This window comes from Eubalaena glacialis, chromosome 6 (assembly GCF_028564815.1).
Source record: "Eubalaena glacialis isolate mEubGla1 chromosome 6, mEubGla1.1.hap2.+ XY, whole genome shotgun sequence".
NCBI classification, from domain to species: Eukaryota; Metazoa; Chordata; class Mammalia; order Artiodactyla; family Balaenidae; genus Eubalaena; species Eubalaena glacialis.
This window is the reverse complement of record NC_083721.1, coordinates 35,278,728-35,298,645: the sequence shown is the minus strand read 5'-3', so window position 1 is coordinate 35,298,645 and position 19,918 is coordinate 35,278,728. Positions and strand designations below refer to the sequence as shown.

The following is a 19,918-nucleotide window of genomic DNA, read 5'->3' as shown; positions in this document are numbered from 1 at the left end:
TGTAGTAATTTACAATTATAAAGCTCTTTCACAATCATTACTTTTAATCTAGTGTTTTAAATTGTTGGAATTTCTGGAGTTTAAGGGTTGTGTTTTCTAAAGGACGTGGTTGTATTCCCTGGGTAATAGAGACACAGGGCTGGGGAATTCCAAAAGTGGCCACAGCAGAATTTTTTTCTTTAAATTATAGATCAGAGAAATATGTCTAAACTGATATTTTGAAACTTTATGGCTTTTGTAAGCTTTTTCTTTATAGCTATAAATTATAGATTAAGTGAGTAGATTCTAACCATTTTCAGTGTGATGATCCCTTTCAATGTTAAAAAGAAATTGGTTCTTATATAACAATTGTTCTTTCAGTATCTTTGATTGAGAAAATATATCAAAAAACTTACTACAAATTCTGTGACTTTTTAAATGAATTTATATCTCATTCATCAAAAAAGTGCACATTCTTTGAAATACAGTACCAAATGGGTATAATAACATAATTTAGTCTTCAGACAATGTACATATAGAATCCCAGCCGTTTTAATAACATAATTACTCATTCCATGAGACCCTTATAACACAATGACCAGTGATTATCAACCCACAGGCTGGGAATCGGTGCTTTTCATGATATACTTGCCGTCTTCAGTCACAACTACCAATAATCTATGCTGTTAACCAATAATTTAATAATTGATACTGTATTTCAAGTGTTTTAGAAAGGATTCTAGGTCATTATTCTCTAAACTGTATTGTACTCCTTTTGTTTTTGTTTAATGCTTTTTGAAGACTGTGCAAGTATTTAATGGACTAGGATGAAGAACCAAAGCTAAGCTTCTACTTCAGTAGTTCCTTTCATTCCACAATGCTTCATGTATTTACCATGCCCCTAATAATTTATTTTCACTGTCCGTATTTCCCCATTAAATAAATCCATATGCTCAAATCATGTGCAGCTCTATTGAGTGACTTTAGAATGAATGAGCTTGTGCCCAGTAGACATCTTTTGAACTCAGTCTTTCTCCCTCTCCCTCTCCCTCTCTTTTAAACACAGTAACATGCTGATTACAGTATTAGTCTAAATTTGCATCAGAGTAGGCTGACCTGGATTGACTGAAATGGCGCCACCACTCCCAGCAAAAGTTCCTGTGGTGCGTCCATCTGCATCTCTTACCCAAACAGAGGTCCCCTAGGCATGAAAATGATGGTCATAGTTTGTTATCCACATGTACTTTTTTTTTCCCCACGTACTTTTAATGTGATAACTTTAGCTGTAATGAAAATATACAAACGTTTCTGAGATTAAATATTTATATACGAGGAAAAGAAAATACAAAGCACCTAGACACCTATCTGTCTCCCTCCTTAGGCTAGAAGAAACTTAAATTTCTAGGTACCCATTTATATTTACTTGTGGATTTTTTAATCAAGTATCATTTCTAGACTTTCTGAGCATAAGTTTGAACATAATAACCATAGCTGTTATTTCATTATAAATACAATAATGCTAACATGCATAATAGCTCATTGTGAAAAATCAGATGTTAAGTTGTAGCAGATCACATGATTGCAACATGAATCCACCTGTGGCATGATGGATAGTATGTTTGCATGATCTTGTGCATTAATAGAAACATGCTGCTTGTAACCAAGGGGGAAGACTAAGCCTACTTGGTCTTCAGACCACACATGGACCCTTAGTTCACTTCTGTGTCCCTCACTTTATCATCCAGGATCTAGCAAACTGCAATGAATTCAGAGGTGGGGAAATAGTAAAAAGCCGTATCAAATGAGTAATGATCAAAGGTTCTGGGATTACATTTAGTAAGTATTTAGTTACGTATGCAGAGGACACATGGAGACAAAATAACTATTGTTAAATATTTGAAAATTACTGTATTTTGAACTTATTCTTTATGGCTGTTCTGGGTAGAAAAAGTCCCAAGAAACCAAAATTCTGTTCAATATGGAGAAGAATTTCTAACAAATGGAATTAGTTACATGAAGAGGAAAGTAGATTCTTCATTAATAGGTATGGATGATCATGTGACGAGCTGTGATAAAAGGATAACAAGGATCCCATGGGTGTGCGGACTAGATAGCCTATAAAGCCCCTTTCAAACATGATAAACTCAAACTCAGAAATCTTAGAGAAGAAATGAGAACATAGCACAAATCATCATTAAACAGTTTTCAAAATACTCGCTTTTAAATCCTGTCTCAGAAATGTTTTATAATGTCTCATTCAACTCCTAAACCGTTGTGATTCCTTAAGAGCTGTACGTACAAAATTGTGCTAGATTCAGATGCAGCGGAATATGGAGGACACCAGAGACTGGACCACAATACCGATTTCTTTTCTAAACCTTTTGAACATAATAACCATCCCTATTCTCTTTTGGTAAGTAAGATTTTTAAGGTATTTTCATTTCATTTAAATTTAATTCTGTATGTTCAAAATGATGTGTTTTTGTCCAAGGAAACAACTCTTCAACAAGTAAGCAACATGGAGACAAGGTAGGGAGTAGGGAAAGAGGATTGCCCTAAAAAAAATAGATGCAACGTGTGGTGCTAGACTGAACTGGGTTTTGGAAAAACAAATAATAAAGGATATTTAGCTGACAATTGAGGAAATTTGAATATTAATAGGATTAAAAATTATTTCTCAAAAAATAAGAGGAAGGCACATTTTAGTTTTCTTTCTATTATGAATATTTCTATTTTTATACAATTTACTTTCCTTCTGTTCTTGCTTTCTCTGTAATATTTTACATTAAGCAGATTTCTACATTATTGGTTATCTAATGAAGTTTAAAACACCTTAAAAGAATCTATATATACATTTTTTTCTTTCATGTAGTTATTGATGACTGAATTCATTCTAGTTATAAAAATCTCTGGTTTCCTTTTATTACTGAGTAGAGTGTTGTATTATATTAACTAACTTTTACTTTGTGATGTTGACACAATGAAAGAACATTGCTTTAAACTACTAAATTTAATTTCTTTTAAAAATGTAGAATAAAATTTTGCCATTTGCAACAATATGGATGGACCTGGAGGGTATTATGCTTGGTGAAATAAGTCAGACAGAGAAAGACAAATACTGTTTGTTATCACTTATATGTGGAATCTGAAAAATAAACAAACAAATGAATATAACAAAACAGAAATAGAGTCACAGATATAAGGAACAAACTAGTGGTTACCAGTGTGGGGAGGGAAGGGGGTAGCAGCAGGATAGGGGGAGGGATTAAGAAGTACAAACTACTATGTATATAATAAATAAGCTGCAAGGATATATTGTACAGCACAGAGAATATAGCCAATATTTTATAATAACTATAAATGGAGTATAATATATAAAAATTTTGAATCACTATGTTGTACACCTGAAACTAATATTATAAATCAACTATATCTCAATAAAAAAAAAATTTTAATGTAGAATTTAGAAGCTCTGCAGATTTGGAGGAATTCTTCATTTAATTTATGGCCAAGTCCACATCTGCATTATATATGTTTTCCTTTTCCTGACTAGTCATATATCTATCTTTCTTCCTCTTCCCTCTTCTCTCTGTCTCAGATCTGCATTTTTTTGTTTGTTTCACAATAAAAGGTCTTGGATTAAGATTTAAGTCAGAAAGAGAAAAACAAATATCGTATATTAACACATGTATGTGGAATCTAGAAAAATGGCACAGATGAACCTATTTGCAGGGCAGGAATAGAAAGGCAGACATAGAGAATGGATGTGTGGACATGGAGTGGGTAAGGGGAGGGTGGGATGAATTGGGAGGTAAGGTTTGACATAAATACACTACCATGCATAAAATAGGTAGCTAGTGGGAACCTGCCGTATAGCACAGGGAGCTCAGCTCGGTGCTCTGTGAATGCCTAGTTGGGTGGGATGGTGGGGGGAGAGAGGTCTAAGAGGGAGGGGATGTGTGTATGCGTATGGCTGATTCACTTCGATGTGGGGCAGAAACTAACACAACATTGTAAAGCAATTATACTCCAATAAAGAAAAAAGAAAAAAAGAAAAAGGAAAGATTTGTTTCACTTATGTGAGGCCAGGATGTATCCCACAAATGTATGGCTTTATCATTGCTGTTAAATTCTCTCATCTTTTTTTAAGTTTGGGTAAAAGTCAAGCATGAGAATCTGTTTGGTACCCCTGGCTCCTCCATTTTTCTACTATATTCCCAGCTCTTAGGGTGGTACCAGCACCTTACTTTGTAAGCTGCCATATTATATATGTCAAAGACAGTGGCATAAAATAAATAAAACGAGCAGGGATGAGCAAGATTAAGTTGTTGATTATCAGCTCTGAGGAAAGTCAGTAGCCTTGGGAAACCTAGGTGATACCCTATGTGTGTGTTGAGGTGGGGTGTTGATGATGATGTTGATATGGCTTAGATAGAGATCTAGATTGATATGTATTTTCAAGAGGGAGGGCTCAAAGCTGCTAGTGGATTCTATCTCCAAAGAATGATTGCTGTAGTTTGTCAGAACATTCAGTTTTGACATGTAAAATAAGACTGATACAAATAGTTTCTGAAATGAATAAGAAAATGATTTTAAGGCTCTGAAATAACCAAAAGAGTTAGAGACCCCTGAGGGGTTAGGGAAGGTAACAGCTCATAAAGAGGAGTCATGGAGAAGTAGCACCCACTTGTGATAAAGCTGAACTTGAACCAGTTGAACTAGACTGAAAGGGTTTTGAAAGTTTCAGATAGCAAAAATGTTATATAGCCAACTTTCCTAAAGGTTCATGTATCCAAAGAGGGTTCTGTTGGGGAGGGAAGCATGGTAATATAGTAAAAAAGACCACAAAATGTCATGGCAGGGAATTTGGGATCAAGTCCCCAGTCTGCCATTTACCAGCTCTGAGAACTTGAGTAATTTGATCTTTTTGTGCCTCAGTTTCCCTGTCTGCATAGTGAGGATTAATAATAGTATCCTGCCTACAGCAAGAGGTTCTTGCGAGGCATAAATTAATTAACACAGCCAAGCTTTGGGGAAACTGCAAAATGCTACTGCACATGTATTCAAAAGTTACTATTGTTGTGGCTATTCAATAATTATTTAGGTATTTTAAGCATGTCAAGACACTAGGTGCTTTGAGGATATTCTCCCAATTTTGGAAAAATTATCATCTCAGGCGAGGGCTTGCAATCTTTGAGGGTGGGCAAAAAATATCTTGACATCCTTTTGATTTTTTAAGAACAAAGATATTCTGTTATAATTAAAACAAGCCAAGTAACCAGTGGCAGCAACAGTCAGGAGATTACTTTTCAAGCACTAATTGAATTGATCTTCCAAATATGGACTGTGCAGTTGTAAATTAGCAGGTGGAATGGAGAAGGTCAGATAAGTCTCCATAACAGGTAGAGGAATACAGCACTGCAAGCACATGAGAAATAGAATAGAGCTTCAACACTGCCTGTAATAGAATTCTGATCCAACTCGGTCAAAAGGTAAAGATTGGCCCTGTCTTCTCAGCAGCAGCATCTTGTTTCCAATAACTACTGATGCTTTAGGAATGACTCATTTTATTTTTTAAAATTTTTTATGTTTTTTTATTGGGGTATAGTTGTTTTCCAGTGTTGTGCTAGTTTCTACTGTACAGCAAAGTGGAGTTACCTGTGCTATACAGCAGGTTCTTATTAGTTATCTATTTTATATTAGTGTATATATGTCCATCCAAATCACTGAGTTCATCACACCCCCCAACACTTACCCCTTGCTTTTCCCCATTGGTGTCCTTACATTTGTTCTCTACATCTGTGTCTCTCTTTCTGCTTTGCAAACAGGTTCATCTGTACCATTTTTCTAGATTCCACATATATGCATTAATATACAATATTTGTTTTTCTTTTTCTGGCTTATTTCACTGTATGACACTCTCTAGGTCCATCCACACCTATACAAATAATCCACTTTCGTGACTTTTTATGGCTGAGTAATATTCCATTGTACAAATGTACCACATCTTCTTTATCCATTTGTCTGTCAATGGACATTTAGGTTGCTTCCATGACCTAGCTATTGTAAATAGTGCTGCAATGAACATTGGGGTGCATGTGTCTTTTTGATTCATGGTTTTCTCTGGGTATATGCCCAGTAGTGGGATTGCTGAGTCATACGGTAATTCTATTTTTAGTTTTTTAAGGAACCTCCATCTGTTCTCCATAGTGGCTGTACCAATTTAAATTCCCACCAACACTGAAAGAGGGTTCCCTTTTCTCCACACCCTCTCCAGCATTTATTGTTTGTAGATTTTCTGATGATGCCCATTCTAACCAGTGTGAGGTGATACCTCATTGTAGTTTTGATTTGCATTTCTCTAATAATTAGTGATGTTGAACAGCTTTTCTTGTGCCTCTTAGCCATCTGTATGTCTTCTTTGGAGAAATGTCTGTTTAGGTCTTCTGCCCATTTTTGGATTGTGTTGTTTGTTTTTTTAATATTGAGCTGCATGAGCTGTTTATATATTTTGGAGATTAATCCTTTGTCCGTTGATTTGTTTGCAAATATTTTCTCCCATTCTGAGGGTTGTCTTTTTGTCTTGTTTATAGTTTCCTTTGCTGTGCAAAAGTTTTTAACTTTCATTAGGTCCATTTGTTTATTTTGTTTCTATTTCCATTACTCTAGGAGGTGGGTCAAAAAAGATCTTGCTGTGATTTATGTCAAAGAGTGTTCTTCCTATGTTTTCCTCTAAGAGTTTTATAGTGTCCGGTCTTATGTTTAGGTATCTAATCCATTTTGAGTTTATTTTTGTGTATGGTGTTAGGGAGTGTTCTAATTTCATTCTTTTACATGTAGCTGACCAGTCTTCCCAGCACCACTTATGGAAGAGACTGTCTTTTCTCCACTGTATATCCTTGCCTCCTTTGTCATAGGTTAGTTGACCATAGGTGAGTGAGTTAACCTCTGGGCTTTCTATCCTGTTCCACTGATCTGTATTTCTGGTTTTCTGCCAGTACCGTATTGTCTTGATTACTGTAGCTTTGTAGTATAGTATGAAGGAAGGGAGCCTGATTCCTCCAGCTCCATTTTTTTTTTCTCAAGATTGCTTTGCCTATTCAGGGTCTTTTGTGTCTCCACACAAATTTTAAGATTTTTTGTTCTAGTTCTGTAAAAAATGCCATTGGTAATTTTATAGGGATTGCATTGAATCTGTATATTGCTTTGGGTAGTATAGTCATTTTCACAATATTGATTCTTCCAATCCAAGAACATCAGTTTGTGTCATCTTTGATTTCTTTCACCAGTGTCTTATAGTTTTCTGAGTACAAGTCTTTTACCTCCTTAGATAGGTTTATTCCTAGGTGTTTTATTCTTTCTGTTGCAATGGTGAGTAGGATTCTTCCCTGAATTTTTCTTTCTGATCTTTTGTTGTTAGTGTCTAGGAATGTAAGAGATTTCTGTGCATTAGTTTTATATCCTGCAACTTTACCAAATTCATTGATTAGCTCTAGTAGTTTTCTGGTGGCATCTTTAGGATTTTCTATGTATAGTATCATGTCATCTGAAAGGAGTGACAGTTTTACTTCTTCTTTTCCATTTTGTATTCCTTTTATTTCTTTGTTTTCTCTGATTGACATGGCTAGGGCTTCCTAAACTATGTTGAATAATAGTGGCGAGAGTGGACATCCTTGTCTTTTTCCTGATCTTAGAGGAAATGCTTTCAGTTTTTCACCATTGAGAATGATGTTTGCTGTGGATTTGTCATATATGGCCTTTATTATGTTGAGGTAGTTTCCCTCTATGCCCACTTTCTGGAGAGTTTTTACCATAAATGGGTGTTGAATTTTGTCAAAAGCTTTTTCTGCATCTATTGAGATGATCATATGGTTTTTCTCCTTCAATTTGTTAATATGGTGTATCACATTGATTGATTTGCGTATATTGAAGAATCCTTGCATCCCTGGGATAAATCCCACTTGATCATGGTGTATGATCCTTTTAATGTGTTGTTGGACTCTGTTTGCTAGGATTTTGTTGAGGATTTTTGCATCTATATTCATCAGTGATATTGGTCTGTAATTTTTTTTTTTGTAGTATCTTTGTCTGGTTTTGGTATCGGGGTGATGGTAGCCTCATAGAATGAGTTTGGGAGTGTTCCTTCCTCTGCAGTTTTTTGGAAGAGTTTGAGAAGGATGGGTGTTAGCTCTTCTCTAAATGTTTGATAGAATTCACCTGTGAAGCCATCTGGTCCTGGACTTTTGTTTGTTGGAAGATTTTGGATCACAGTTTCAATTTCATTACTTGTGATTGGTCTGTTCATATTTTCTATTTCTTCCTGGTTCAGTCTTGGAAGGTTATACCTTCCTAAGAATTTGTCCATTTCTTCCAGGTTGTCCATTTTATTGGTATAAAGTTGCTTGTAGTAGTCTCTTAGGATGCTTTGTATTTCTGCAGTGTCCGTTGTAACTTGTCCTCTTTCATTTCTAATTTTATTGATTTGAGTCTTCTCCCTGTTTTTCTTGATGAGTCTGGCTAAAGGTTTATCAATTTTGTTCATCTTCGCAAAGAACCAGCTTTTAGTTTTATTGATCTTTGCTATTGTTTCCTTTGTTTCTATTTCATTTTTTTCTGTTCTGATCTTAATGATTTCTTTCCTTCTACTAATTTTGGGGTTTTGTTTGTTCTTCTTTCTCTAGTTCCTTTAGGTGTAAGGTTAGATTGTATATTTGAAAATTTTCTTGTTTCTTGAGGTAGGATTGTATTGCTATAAACTTCAATCTTAGAACTGGTTTTGCTGCATCCCATAGGTTTTGGGTCGTCGTGTTTTCCTTGTCATTTGTCTCTAGATATTTTTTGATTTCCTCTTTGTTTCTTCAGTGATCTCTTGGTTACTTAGTAGCATATTGTTTAGCCTTCATATGTTCATGTTTTTTATGGTTTTTCCCCTGTAATTGATTTCTAATCTCATAGCATTGTGGTCAGAAAAGATGCTTGATACGATTTCAATTTTCTTCAATTTACCGAGGCTTCATTTGTGACCCAAGATGTGATCTATCCTGGAGAATGTTCCATGTGCACTTGAGAACAAAGTGTAATCTATGGTTTTCATATGGAATGCCCTATAAATATCAATTAAATCTATCTGGTTTATTGTGTCATATAAAGCTTGTGTTTCCTTATTAATTTTCTCTCTGGATGATCTGTCCTTTGGTGTAAGTGAGGTGTTAAAGTCCTCCACTAGTACTGTGTTACTGTCAATTTCCCATTTTATAGCTGTTAGCATTTGCCTTATGTATTGAGGTGCTCCTATGTTGGGTGCATATATATTTATAATTGTTATATCTTCTTCTTGGATTGATCCCTTGATCATTATGTCATGCCCTTCCTTGTCTCTTGTAACATTCTTTATTTTAAAGTCTATTTTATCTGATATGAGTATTGCTACTCTATCTTTCTTTTGATTTCCATTTGCATGGAATATCTTTTTCCATCCCCTCACTTTCAGTCTGTATGTGTCTCTAGGTCTGAAATGGGTCTCTTGTAGACAGCATAAGGTATGGGTCTTGTTTTTGTATCCATTCAGCAAGCCTGTGTCTTTTGGTTGGAGCATTTAATCCATGCACATTTAAGGTAATTTTCGATATGTATGTACCTATTACCATTTTCTTAATTGTTTTGGGTTTGTTTTTGTAGGTCCTTTTCTTCTCTTGTGTTTCCCACTTAGAGAAGTTCCTTTAGCATTTGTTGTAGAGCTGGTTTGGTGGTGCTGAATTCTCTTAGCTTTTGCTTGTCTGTGAAGCTTTTGATTTCGCCATCCAATCTCAATGAGATCCTTGCTGGGTAGAGTATTCTTGGTTGTAGGTTGTTCCCTTTCATCACTTTAAATATATTGTACCAGTCCCTTCTGGCTTGCAAAGTTTCTGCTAAGAAATCAGCTGTTAACCTTATGGGAGTTCCCTTGTACGTTGTTTGTCATTCTTCCCTTGTTGCGTTTAATAATTTTTCTTTGTCTTTAATTTTTGTCAGTTTGATTACTATATGCCTTGGCATGTTTCTCCTTGGATTTATCCTGCCTGGGACTCTCTGCACTTCCTGGACTTGGGTGTCTATTTACTTTCCCATTTGACAGAAATTTTCAATTATAGTGTCTTGAAATGTTTTCTCGGGTCCTTTCTCTCTCTCTCTCTTCTCCTTCTGGGGCCCCTTTAATGTGAATGTTTGTGCATTTAATGTTGTCCCAGAGGTCTCTTAGACTGTCTTCATTTCTTTTCATTCTTTTTTCTTTATTCCGTCCTGTGGCAGTGAATTCCACCATTCTGTGTTCCAGGTCACTTATCTGTTCTTCTGCCTCAGTTATTCTGCTATTGATTCCTTCGAGTGTATTTTTCATTTCAGTTATTGCATTTTCATCTCTGTTTGTTTGTTCTTTAATTCTTCTAGGTCTTTGTTAAACATGTCTTGCATCTTCTCGATCCTTGCCTCCATTCTTTTTCCGAGGTCCTAGATCATCTTCACTATATTTATTCTGAATTCTTCTTCTGGAAGTTTGCCAATCTCTACTTCATTTAGTTGTTTATCTGCAGTTTTATCTTGTTCCTTCATCTGGGACATAGTCCTCTGCCTTTTCATTTTGTCTATCTTTCTGTGATTGTGGTTTTCATTCCGCAGGCTGCAGGTTTGTACCTCTTCTTGCTTCTGCTGTCTGCCCTCTGGTGGATGAGGCTATCTAAGAGGCTTGTGCAGGCTTCCTGATAGGAGGGACTGGTGGTGGGTAGAGCTGGCTGTTGCTCTGGTGGGCAGAGCTCAGTAAAACTTTAATCGGCTTGATTGCTGATGGGTGGGGCTGTGTTCCTTCCCTGGTGGTTGTTTGGCCTGAGGTGACCCAGCACTGGAGCCTTCGGTCTCTTTGGTGGGGCTAATAGTGGACTCTCGGAGGCCTCAAGCCAATGAATACTTCCCAGAACTTCTGCTGCCAGTGTCCTTGTCCCCACGGTGAGCCACAGCCACCCCCTGCCTCTGCAGGAGACCCTCCGACACTAGCAGGTAGGTCTGGTTTAGTCTCCTATGGGGTCACTGCTCTTTCCCCCGGGTCCTGGTGTGCACACTACTTTGTGTGTGCCCTCTAAGTGTGGAGTCTCTGTTTCCCCCCTGTCCTGTCGAAGTCCTGCAATCAAATCCCACTGACCTTCAAAGTCCAATTCTCTGGGGATTCCTCCTCCCATTGCTGGACCCCAGGTTGGGATGCCTGACGTGGGGCTCAGAACCTTCACTCCAGTAGGTGGACTTCTGTGGTTTAATTGTTCTCCAGTTTGTGAGTTGCCCACCCAGCGGTTATGAGATTTGATTTTATCATGATTGCGCCCCTCCTAACATTTCATTACGGCTTCTCCTTTGTCTCTGGATGTGGGGTATCTTTTTTGGTGAGTTCCAGTGTCTTTCTGTTGATGATTGTTCAGCAATTAGTTGTGGTTCCAGTGCTCTTGCAAGAGGGAGTGAGTGCATGTCCTTCTACTCCGCCATCTTGAATCAATCTAGGAATGACTCATTTTAAATAAGTCTTTAGACTCCAGATGAAGTGATCACTGGTTTTAATGTAAAAATAAGGGAATCCAATAAATCAACTGTACTTCAATTAAAAAAAAAATTGGTTGGTGGTTAGGGATGATTTCTTAAGCAAGATGTGTGTACCTAAAATATTCATTATAGTATTTCATATATTTTTGTATATGACATTGTGATTTTTGTAATAATTTATATTAACACAATAAAATAATATAATAAAATTTTTTTAAAAGAATAAGGGAGCCCAAGTAGACCTGAAAATCCAATAAAACAGATTCATTCTTACCAGAGTTATCCTTCAAAGAGCCAAAGAAAAAAATTACATTAATATACATACCTAATATAAGAATGCATCATCATAATGGAACTTTTTATTAAACTGATCAATATGCGCTGGGATCCAATCAGGTTTCTTGAACATAACCCTAAGTGCTCTAGGTCTCATTCGACCACCTTCTGCCTCCCACATGCCTTGAATAAAGAGGGGAGGGGAGAAAAAAATGTAATTTTTTTTCTTTTCCATGAAATTTCTATCTATCATAACTAGTACACTGTATTTGCCAAAGCTTAATTTGCAAGCTCAATAATCCAAAGGATCTGCTGATTAAGTGTCAAATCTGTTTTCAAAGATAGCAACAAACAGAGCTCAAAGGAATCTTAAAATAGTCATATATGCTGCAGCATCACCAGGTACCATCCCGGTGTCTTCTTTATATGCTCCACCAGTTGAAACCGTGAAGCCAGAGGAGAACTGCATGTGTACTACTGTTGAAACGTATATGCTAAAGTCGGAGTATCTCACAAATGCCAAGAAGCTATAGGGCAGAACTTTTCCATTCTTCTTTACTGACAGTTTTTGGAACTCCATTTTAGCATAATGATTTCTCTATATTTTGGTTCCTGATATAGGAACTTATATTAACCTATATCTTAATCAGTGCACGAGGAGGGGCAGGGGTGCTCTCTTTCTCTTTTCTGATTCATAAATTCAAATTCCATGGCACAAATGGAAGAGCAGAGATTATTGAACCTGAAATGAATTAGATTCCTTTACAATAACTTAAGCAGTCTTAATGGTGAAATGTGAATAAAGCAATAGTTTTAGCATCTATTACTTTGCCAATTAATCTCCTTATCCTTAAGAAGTAGATCTGTTTATTCCCATTCTAAATTTAGTGATCAAAGGTAGACTTTTAGTTTAAATAGGGCATTTGGCATAGAGGTATCTTTCTTATTGTCCCTCAGTTGTAGGCATTGAAAATATAAATTAAGTTGGGAAATGTTTTTTGCTCTATCCAGAATTATGAAAATGTTTAGTTTTTTTCTCAGACAAAATCAATTTTGATTCTTAAAGTTTACTCTTTTTCATATTCTAAATTAAATGAGATAATATTTACTTCTACATTAATAAGATTTTTTTCTTAGAAAATATTTTATGAACTAAAGCATGTATGTGAAAAGTAAAATTAGTTTATATGTCACTCTTATTTTTCAAAATAATTTTTGATTTTTTATGACAAGTGTATATATATAGATTGTTAAGGGTCTAATGCCCTTTTCATCAAATGATGTTATCACTCAGATTATGTGCTATTGCTAACTTTTACAATTTCTAAGAACATTTCAAAATTTGCCTTTTAAGTATTTTTTATTTAAAGTTATTTTCAAATTTTCTGTTTTCAAATTTTTGACAGGCTGTTTGCAAAAATTGTGTAATTAATCTTTGTAACTCAATTTTGACCCTAGAAGAACATAATACTTTGCCTGGATGACATAATATAGTAGATTATTGTGTGGTCAGTTATTTTTTGAGCCATACTAATGGTTTGCATAGTGATTAAGTCATTAAGGTAGTCAAAGTAACTGGGTAGGTTAGCATGCATTTTGAGTCTCTTAATAAATGAACTGGATTATAATGTGGCATTCTGATTCCTTGTGAAGAATGGACTATAAAGATAGCTAGAAAAAATGAAATTCATGGCTCTACATTACGCTGTCTCACATGTTCTTCATGTGATCCTAGCTACAAAATGTTTACGGCCTCATGGTTAGTAAGTGGGCCTAGTGAACATGTTTATCAGCATATTTTATTTGTGATGTGTGTACTAAATGGTTTCTATATACATATACTTAAATATGAGTTGTTCGTATTTAAATATAAGCATTTATGTTTAAATCTACTTAAAATATGTTCATATTTCTTTTGCCATATGAATCAAAACTATTTATAGAATTAAAATTGTAAATTGAGATTTACACAGCCAATATTAGCACTAAATTATAGAGTCCCCAAATTGTTCATGTCTGTAATTGTCTCATCATAAGGATTAGCTCTAATTATCTTAAGTCCTTTAGTATAATTGGTAGTCATTTCCTAACTACTAAGAACACTGATTTATATACTCAGAACCCTAATAAAGAAGAAAACTCCAAAATCCATAAATAGCCATAGTTAAGAAAAATCCATTGCTTGGGGAAATTCTTTCATGTCGCCTATACTGCAGGGGCTCTAAAGCAACATGAACACATTCTGGTAATTAACACTGCAGTGAAAAAGTATAATTACACAATATTCCCATTAATGATATTGTACAATTATCAACTGATGGTTTTTGAGCAGATAGTATTAAGAGGTCTCTAAGTGTGGCTGGAATTGGCATCATAAAGGTCCTTACATAAAATGGCCAGCATCATTGAGAGAGAATTCTTGGAGGATTTTTTTAACCATTAAATGACAAAATAGGAAACTCAATGCATTTATTGCAAACCTTGAAGTTCTTATGTCATCCAGTTTGTTTTACACTTAAATTTGGGCTAGCTAAAATACCAGAGATCACAGAGAGTAAGATTGCTTCTAAATTATCGGCTTATAGTTATTCATATTTCATTAATGAAATCGGTATGAGGTTATGAATCAGAGTAGATATCAAAAGTGCATAAGATCCAGTAAGAGACTGAGGTGACGTATCCTGGTATATCACTGTGCCACACTGAGCAGGGACCTATCATTTTTTGTCCTAGGCCTGACTTGTGTGTTTCATTGCTTCTTTCTCAGGAGACTTGGGCTAATCAGAATATTTTTATCTGCATATAGGACCAAATAATATCAGAGAAATGTTTTTAAGGTAAAGGGAACTGAAATTCTTTTCTCCAGTTTCCGGTGCTGCTGAGAAATTTAGATTGGTCTTCAGTTTTAGAATGACCCTAACAGAACAATTCAGAACCATTATGATTATAACCTGCTGTCCCACTGATTAGTTACACCTAGTTACTATGATTCCCCAAACTAAACAGCTAGAATAAGTACATAGCAAATTCCTTTAGAAGGGCAGGACAACTGTCTCTTGATTCATGCCTGTTTTGAGAAGACCTGGAGAGAGAAATGATTGAATCTGATTGTTGATTTCTTTTATTTCTCCTCTTTTGCTTTGGTCTGTTGTTGCTTTAGTCTGTAGTGTCATTGTGGAAATAGGCCATCCTTTGGACTGGATTTGTCCGGACCATTGGTACTGGTCCTGCTTTGTTCATGAGTACCTCCAGCTTCCTTTCATTGAACCAATCTTATAACATCTTACCTATCACAGTCAAAGAGAAACTATCGAATGGAAGAGATTATATTAGCAATTAAATCATGATGTGGTTTTATATGACATTAAAAACAATGTGTAAATTGTAGGGAAACTGATTATGGCATTGAAATACATGGGTTCCCCACACTTAATGACTGCAAGGATGTAATATTTATCTTTTGGAAGTACTGGATTGCAAATCAGACTGTGAGACATTGAGTTACCCAGTAAACTGTAAGCATTTGTGAAATTTTTCTCAGATGACCATGTTCTTTTCCTAAATCACTGTTACTTTTGATTCAAGATTAGAAAAACTGCACAGGGAGATCAGCTCGGAGCTTTGTGACCACCTAGAGGGGTGGGATAGGGAGGGTGGGAGGGAGGCAGACGCAAGAGGGAAGAGATATGGGAACATATGTATATGTATAACTGATTCACTTTGTTATAAAGCAGAAACTAACACACTATTGTAAAGCAATTATACTCCAATAAAGATGTTAAAAAAAAAAAAAGATTAGAAAAACTGTTCCCTAGTTGTTACATTCATAATATAAATTTCTCAAAATTCCATCATTTAAAAACTGCTTTAATCTTTAATGTTCAAAGCTAACCAGCTGTATTGGTGTATCTTATTTTTTTTAAACAGTTGTAAGAGGTCTTTATCACAGAAACCTCAAGGGAAAACATTGTGTTCATTTGCAGAGTTGACATGCATTGGACATACAATGGTCTCAGTCCATGAAAATCAGCTGTTCTGTTCTTTAATTTTTTTTCCCTAAAGCCCTGTTTGCTTTGCAACTTTCATTCCAGTTCTAAACTATAAAAGCCTTTTTCTTTTTTTTTTTTTAACCGTCAGTCAAGTTTTCAGTTAAAGTGACTGAAAATAGTAAAATATTCACAAAGTCAGAAATGGAGAGATACTGTCACAATGAAGACAGCAATCTGTAATATTATTTTTACTGTTTGCTTTGTTAATAGTAATTAAATATGTGTAAAACAGCACACAGATAAGCATCAAGCAGTTCAAATCACTTCTCAGCTTTATAAAAATTATTTTAGATGTAAGTGTGTTAAAGAATATCTTGTGAAATATGCACATATTGATCCCTCTATTACTTACTCCGTCATTCATTCTTTTATTTAGTCATCATTGGCACCTACTTTGTCCATTGGCACCTACTAAAAGTTAGAAATATGAAGATATATGGCCTATACCCTGGTAAACCTCATGGTCTAGTGGGAAGGATTGATCATAAACTTGAAAAAGAATTACAAACTGTTAAGTGTTCAGAAAAAACAAAAATGGTGCTGTGATAGGAAATGGCATGGAGACACCATCAGATCTAGAGTTATCAAGGAACACCTCTCCGTGGAACTGGGATTTTTCAAGATCTAAGAGATAGGGAACTAGCCAGGTAAAGAGTGTTCTGAACAGAGGGGCAGGCAGGGGCCAAGACCAAGAGGAAGGGAAGGATGTGGAGTGTTCAAGGAACGGGAAGGGCCCTGTGGCCAGAGCCTGGTGAGGGGAGAAGAGTTAGTAAGTGAAGAGCAGATCTGAGATGGGAGCTGTACCTTTTCAAGAAGGAGCTGAGTCAGGACTCCGCGGGCAGGCAAAGAATGTGGATTGTATTTTCTGTGCAGTGGCAAGCTTCTTGATTGATTTAAATTGGGTCGGGGCCTAAAATACACTTAGGATACCTTATACTGTTACCATTAAGGTTTTGTTCTTAAAATAACAGGAGAAAACACAAACCAGAGCGATAATAAAAGTGTCTTGCTGTGAGCAATCTTTTGGATGTTACTTTATTCCCCTGAATAGAATAACATTGGGAACTGGAGGGCAGCCTTCCTTCACCACCTGATAGCGCCTAAAAAGAGCAGCCAGGGCTACTTCTGTCCCTAGTGTCTGAGGAGCATTGGTTTTTGTAAAGCGTATGGAGCCCTCTAGCGGTGACTGTTTTAAAGGAGTCTTACATTGATGCCAGAACTGTTGGAACTGTGGGATTTGAGTCTCCTCAGAGCCAGTAGAATTGTAAAGGCAACTGTAATTTAGGCAGATGTGAAACTGCATCATGCCTCAGTCGCTCTGACACGATGACATCACGCCCAGTTTTTCTTTCAAATGCACTGACTCTATTGTGTTGACTTAGGTGTACATTCCAAACCGAGTGGCCCTCATCCTTCAGAATGTGGACCTGCCCAACTGAAGAGATCTGATTTCAGCTCCAGCAAAGAAAGATGTGCACTTTGTTTTCCCACACTCATTGTCCCAGAGCTTGTAATGTGTAAGCTTTTCAAAATATATTTGTCTAGCCTAAATGTCAGATGTCTGAAATTCAATACTGGTTTATGAAAATGAATGTCAAACTTTTCTTTAAGGAGGAGAGGGGAGCATATTTTTTGAAATTTTGGAGATCCTAGACTATATTTTCCAGCCATCTGAACAGCTAGGATGCTCAAATGAAGTGTGATATATCATGTCTTCAAACAGTTTTGCCTTACAGGCCAATCATTTAGTCCTTTTAAGTTCAGGTTTGAATCATGTGTCACGTTTGATTACTTCTGTTGAATGTATACAGCATTTTTTTTAAGGTAGATATTTGGTGACTTTATTTGTTCTGGTATCTCTTGGTCTAAATTACAAAATACCACGATTGTTACTCTCCTTTTTCAAATTGTGTTTAGAAATACTGTAATAAGTATATAATAATATAAAACTAAGAATTGTGTCAAAGGTAAAAGTCGTTGCCTATGAACTCATCCATGCCTTATTTTGCATAAGTTTTATCTTGTGATCTCTTGTTCACTTAGTATCTTGGTAGATGCTAATATCTTCATTTCTGAAGGCCTGACTTGGTAATTGTAACATTTCAGAAACTATCTTTTACTTCCAGTCAATAAAAAAACAAATTGTGAAATTGCCTTTGATAATGTTTATTTTGCTGTGATGTTATGGGGATTGATTTAAAGTGAATATTAAATTGCCTCTCTCAACTCTGAGACCTTCCCCACATATGCGCACATTGCACGATGGACGAGGCGTAGGGATTAATACTATTTTTTTTCTTTAGGTACTATTTGGTAACTTGAAGTTATACTAAATAACTCAGATATCTAAGCTACTTTTGAGCTCTAAACCTCAACACTTTTAGAAGCTGAATTAACTATCTCAACTCCGTGGGATACTCCATCATGAAATTGCCCCTTGGTTTATTAAATAGCAGGTCACAGGTAATTCATTCATAACTGAGAAATTATGATGCATTTATGAGACATAAAGTATCTGTCACTTTTTAAAAGACTTAATATTTTCCTTTACATTAATACTGACTGCTTCTTTTTTTGTTTGTTTTTAGCTTATCATGACTAATAAGGAGTACATGAAAGTCTATTAAAAACTGGTTCAGTAATGGAAGAGATTAGCAAAAGAGACTTCCTTTTATAGCTAAACCTGCATATTAACCATCTTTCTTATAACTTGAGTAAAGCCTTGAATCTAGGTCTGACACATGTTATTTGCCTTAATTTCAAAAGTACAGTAATAGTTTGATTTCCTGACAGCGATGCCAGATGATGATGACACACGTTAGGAAAGACTACTGAAAGCCTTCTGTAATGCTTTTCCCCTTACAGATGTGTTATTAACATTTTAGCACTGCCATGATTTGTGTACTGTGCCTGTTATTGATAATAACATGATGTACAACCATGATGTTTTGTGTTCTACCTTATAATTTCTTACCTTTGCATTTCTTATGTATAAAGAGATATGCTAATTTTCTATCGTGACTCTTTAAAAAATGACACATTACTTCACACCTAGAACTCGTTTTTTTGTTTGTTTGTTTTTTTGACTTCAGCCTCTGTGGAAAGTCAAAAAGACCAGCGTAGTTATATGCTATATTTTCATTATGTTGATTGACCTTACTATTATGGCCTTTAGATTTCACAGTGTAAAGTTCGAATTTAACAATGTAATGTAAGTTAATTGCCTTTGTCAAGTGTTCCTCCTGCCACAAGAACAATAAACAGTTGTTTTAGGTGTGAAACATAAAAATACGTGCAAAGAAATAAAATATTGAGTCCAAATAGAATGTAATAGTTGGATTTTTCTTCCCTGTCGTAACAAACAGCCTTTATAGAACAGTTTAATATTTGTACTATATTTCACTTTACATCTTCATTTTTGATTCAGTAGCATTCTCACCATCATGTAGTCCAGTGAGAAGTTTTTTCTTTTTACTGGTTACACATTTTCAATAATCACAACAGAGAGATGCAAAATTTTACTCTGTCTGCCTTATAATAATGGTCTTTTCCTCTGCTGTGTTTATTACCAACATCAAAAATGAGAGTGATCTATCTTTGTTGGCTTTTTTAGGATAAATATTTTTACTGTTTTAATTTTTTATGTTCTAGAAAACACGGATGAGTACAGATGTCTTTCCATCATTTTTTAATATTAGCAAGTATTAGTAATTGCTCTATTATCCAAAAGAGAATTTACCCCTCATGCTAATGGTGCTTGATGTTTTAGTTGAATATTAGCTTACTCAGAAAATACCATAGTTTTTAATAATCAAAACTTGCACTGTAAACATTTTTCCTGGAATGTTTCTCACTTTATAGCACTTGAATTCTGAGGGTCAACTCCTTTCATATTTTCTTTTCTGTACCTTTGATGTTTCTCACTTTGCCCTGTTCTTAGCTGATGTATTCATCTCTAACATAAAATGAGGGATTTAGCCACCATGTTCCTCAAGATCAAAAAATAACCAGTGACAATAAACTGACTTTTCTCATAGCAACTGTAAAAGAATGCA

The 19,918-nt window shown here is 35.5% G+C and overlaps 1 protein-coding gene across 1 annotated transcript in view; it reads left to right on the top strand.

Annotated features, from left to right (window-relative positions):
• The window catches only part of GBE1 (1,4-alpha-glucan branching enzyme 1), a 288,440-nt gene extending 269,272 nt beyond the window's left edge, over positions 1-19,168 (top strand). The window contains exons 15-16 of the mRNA XM_061192975.1: positions 2,275-2,392; positions 17,246-19,168. Of these exons, the coding sequence (XP_061048958.1) occupies positions 2,275-2,392; positions 17,246-17,302 (175 nt within the window). The 3' untranslated portion in view covers positions 17,303-19,168. The remainder of the gene's footprint in view (positions 1-2,274; positions 2,393-17,245) is intronic.
• The last annotated feature ends 750 nt before the right edge of the window (positions 19,169-19,918 follow it).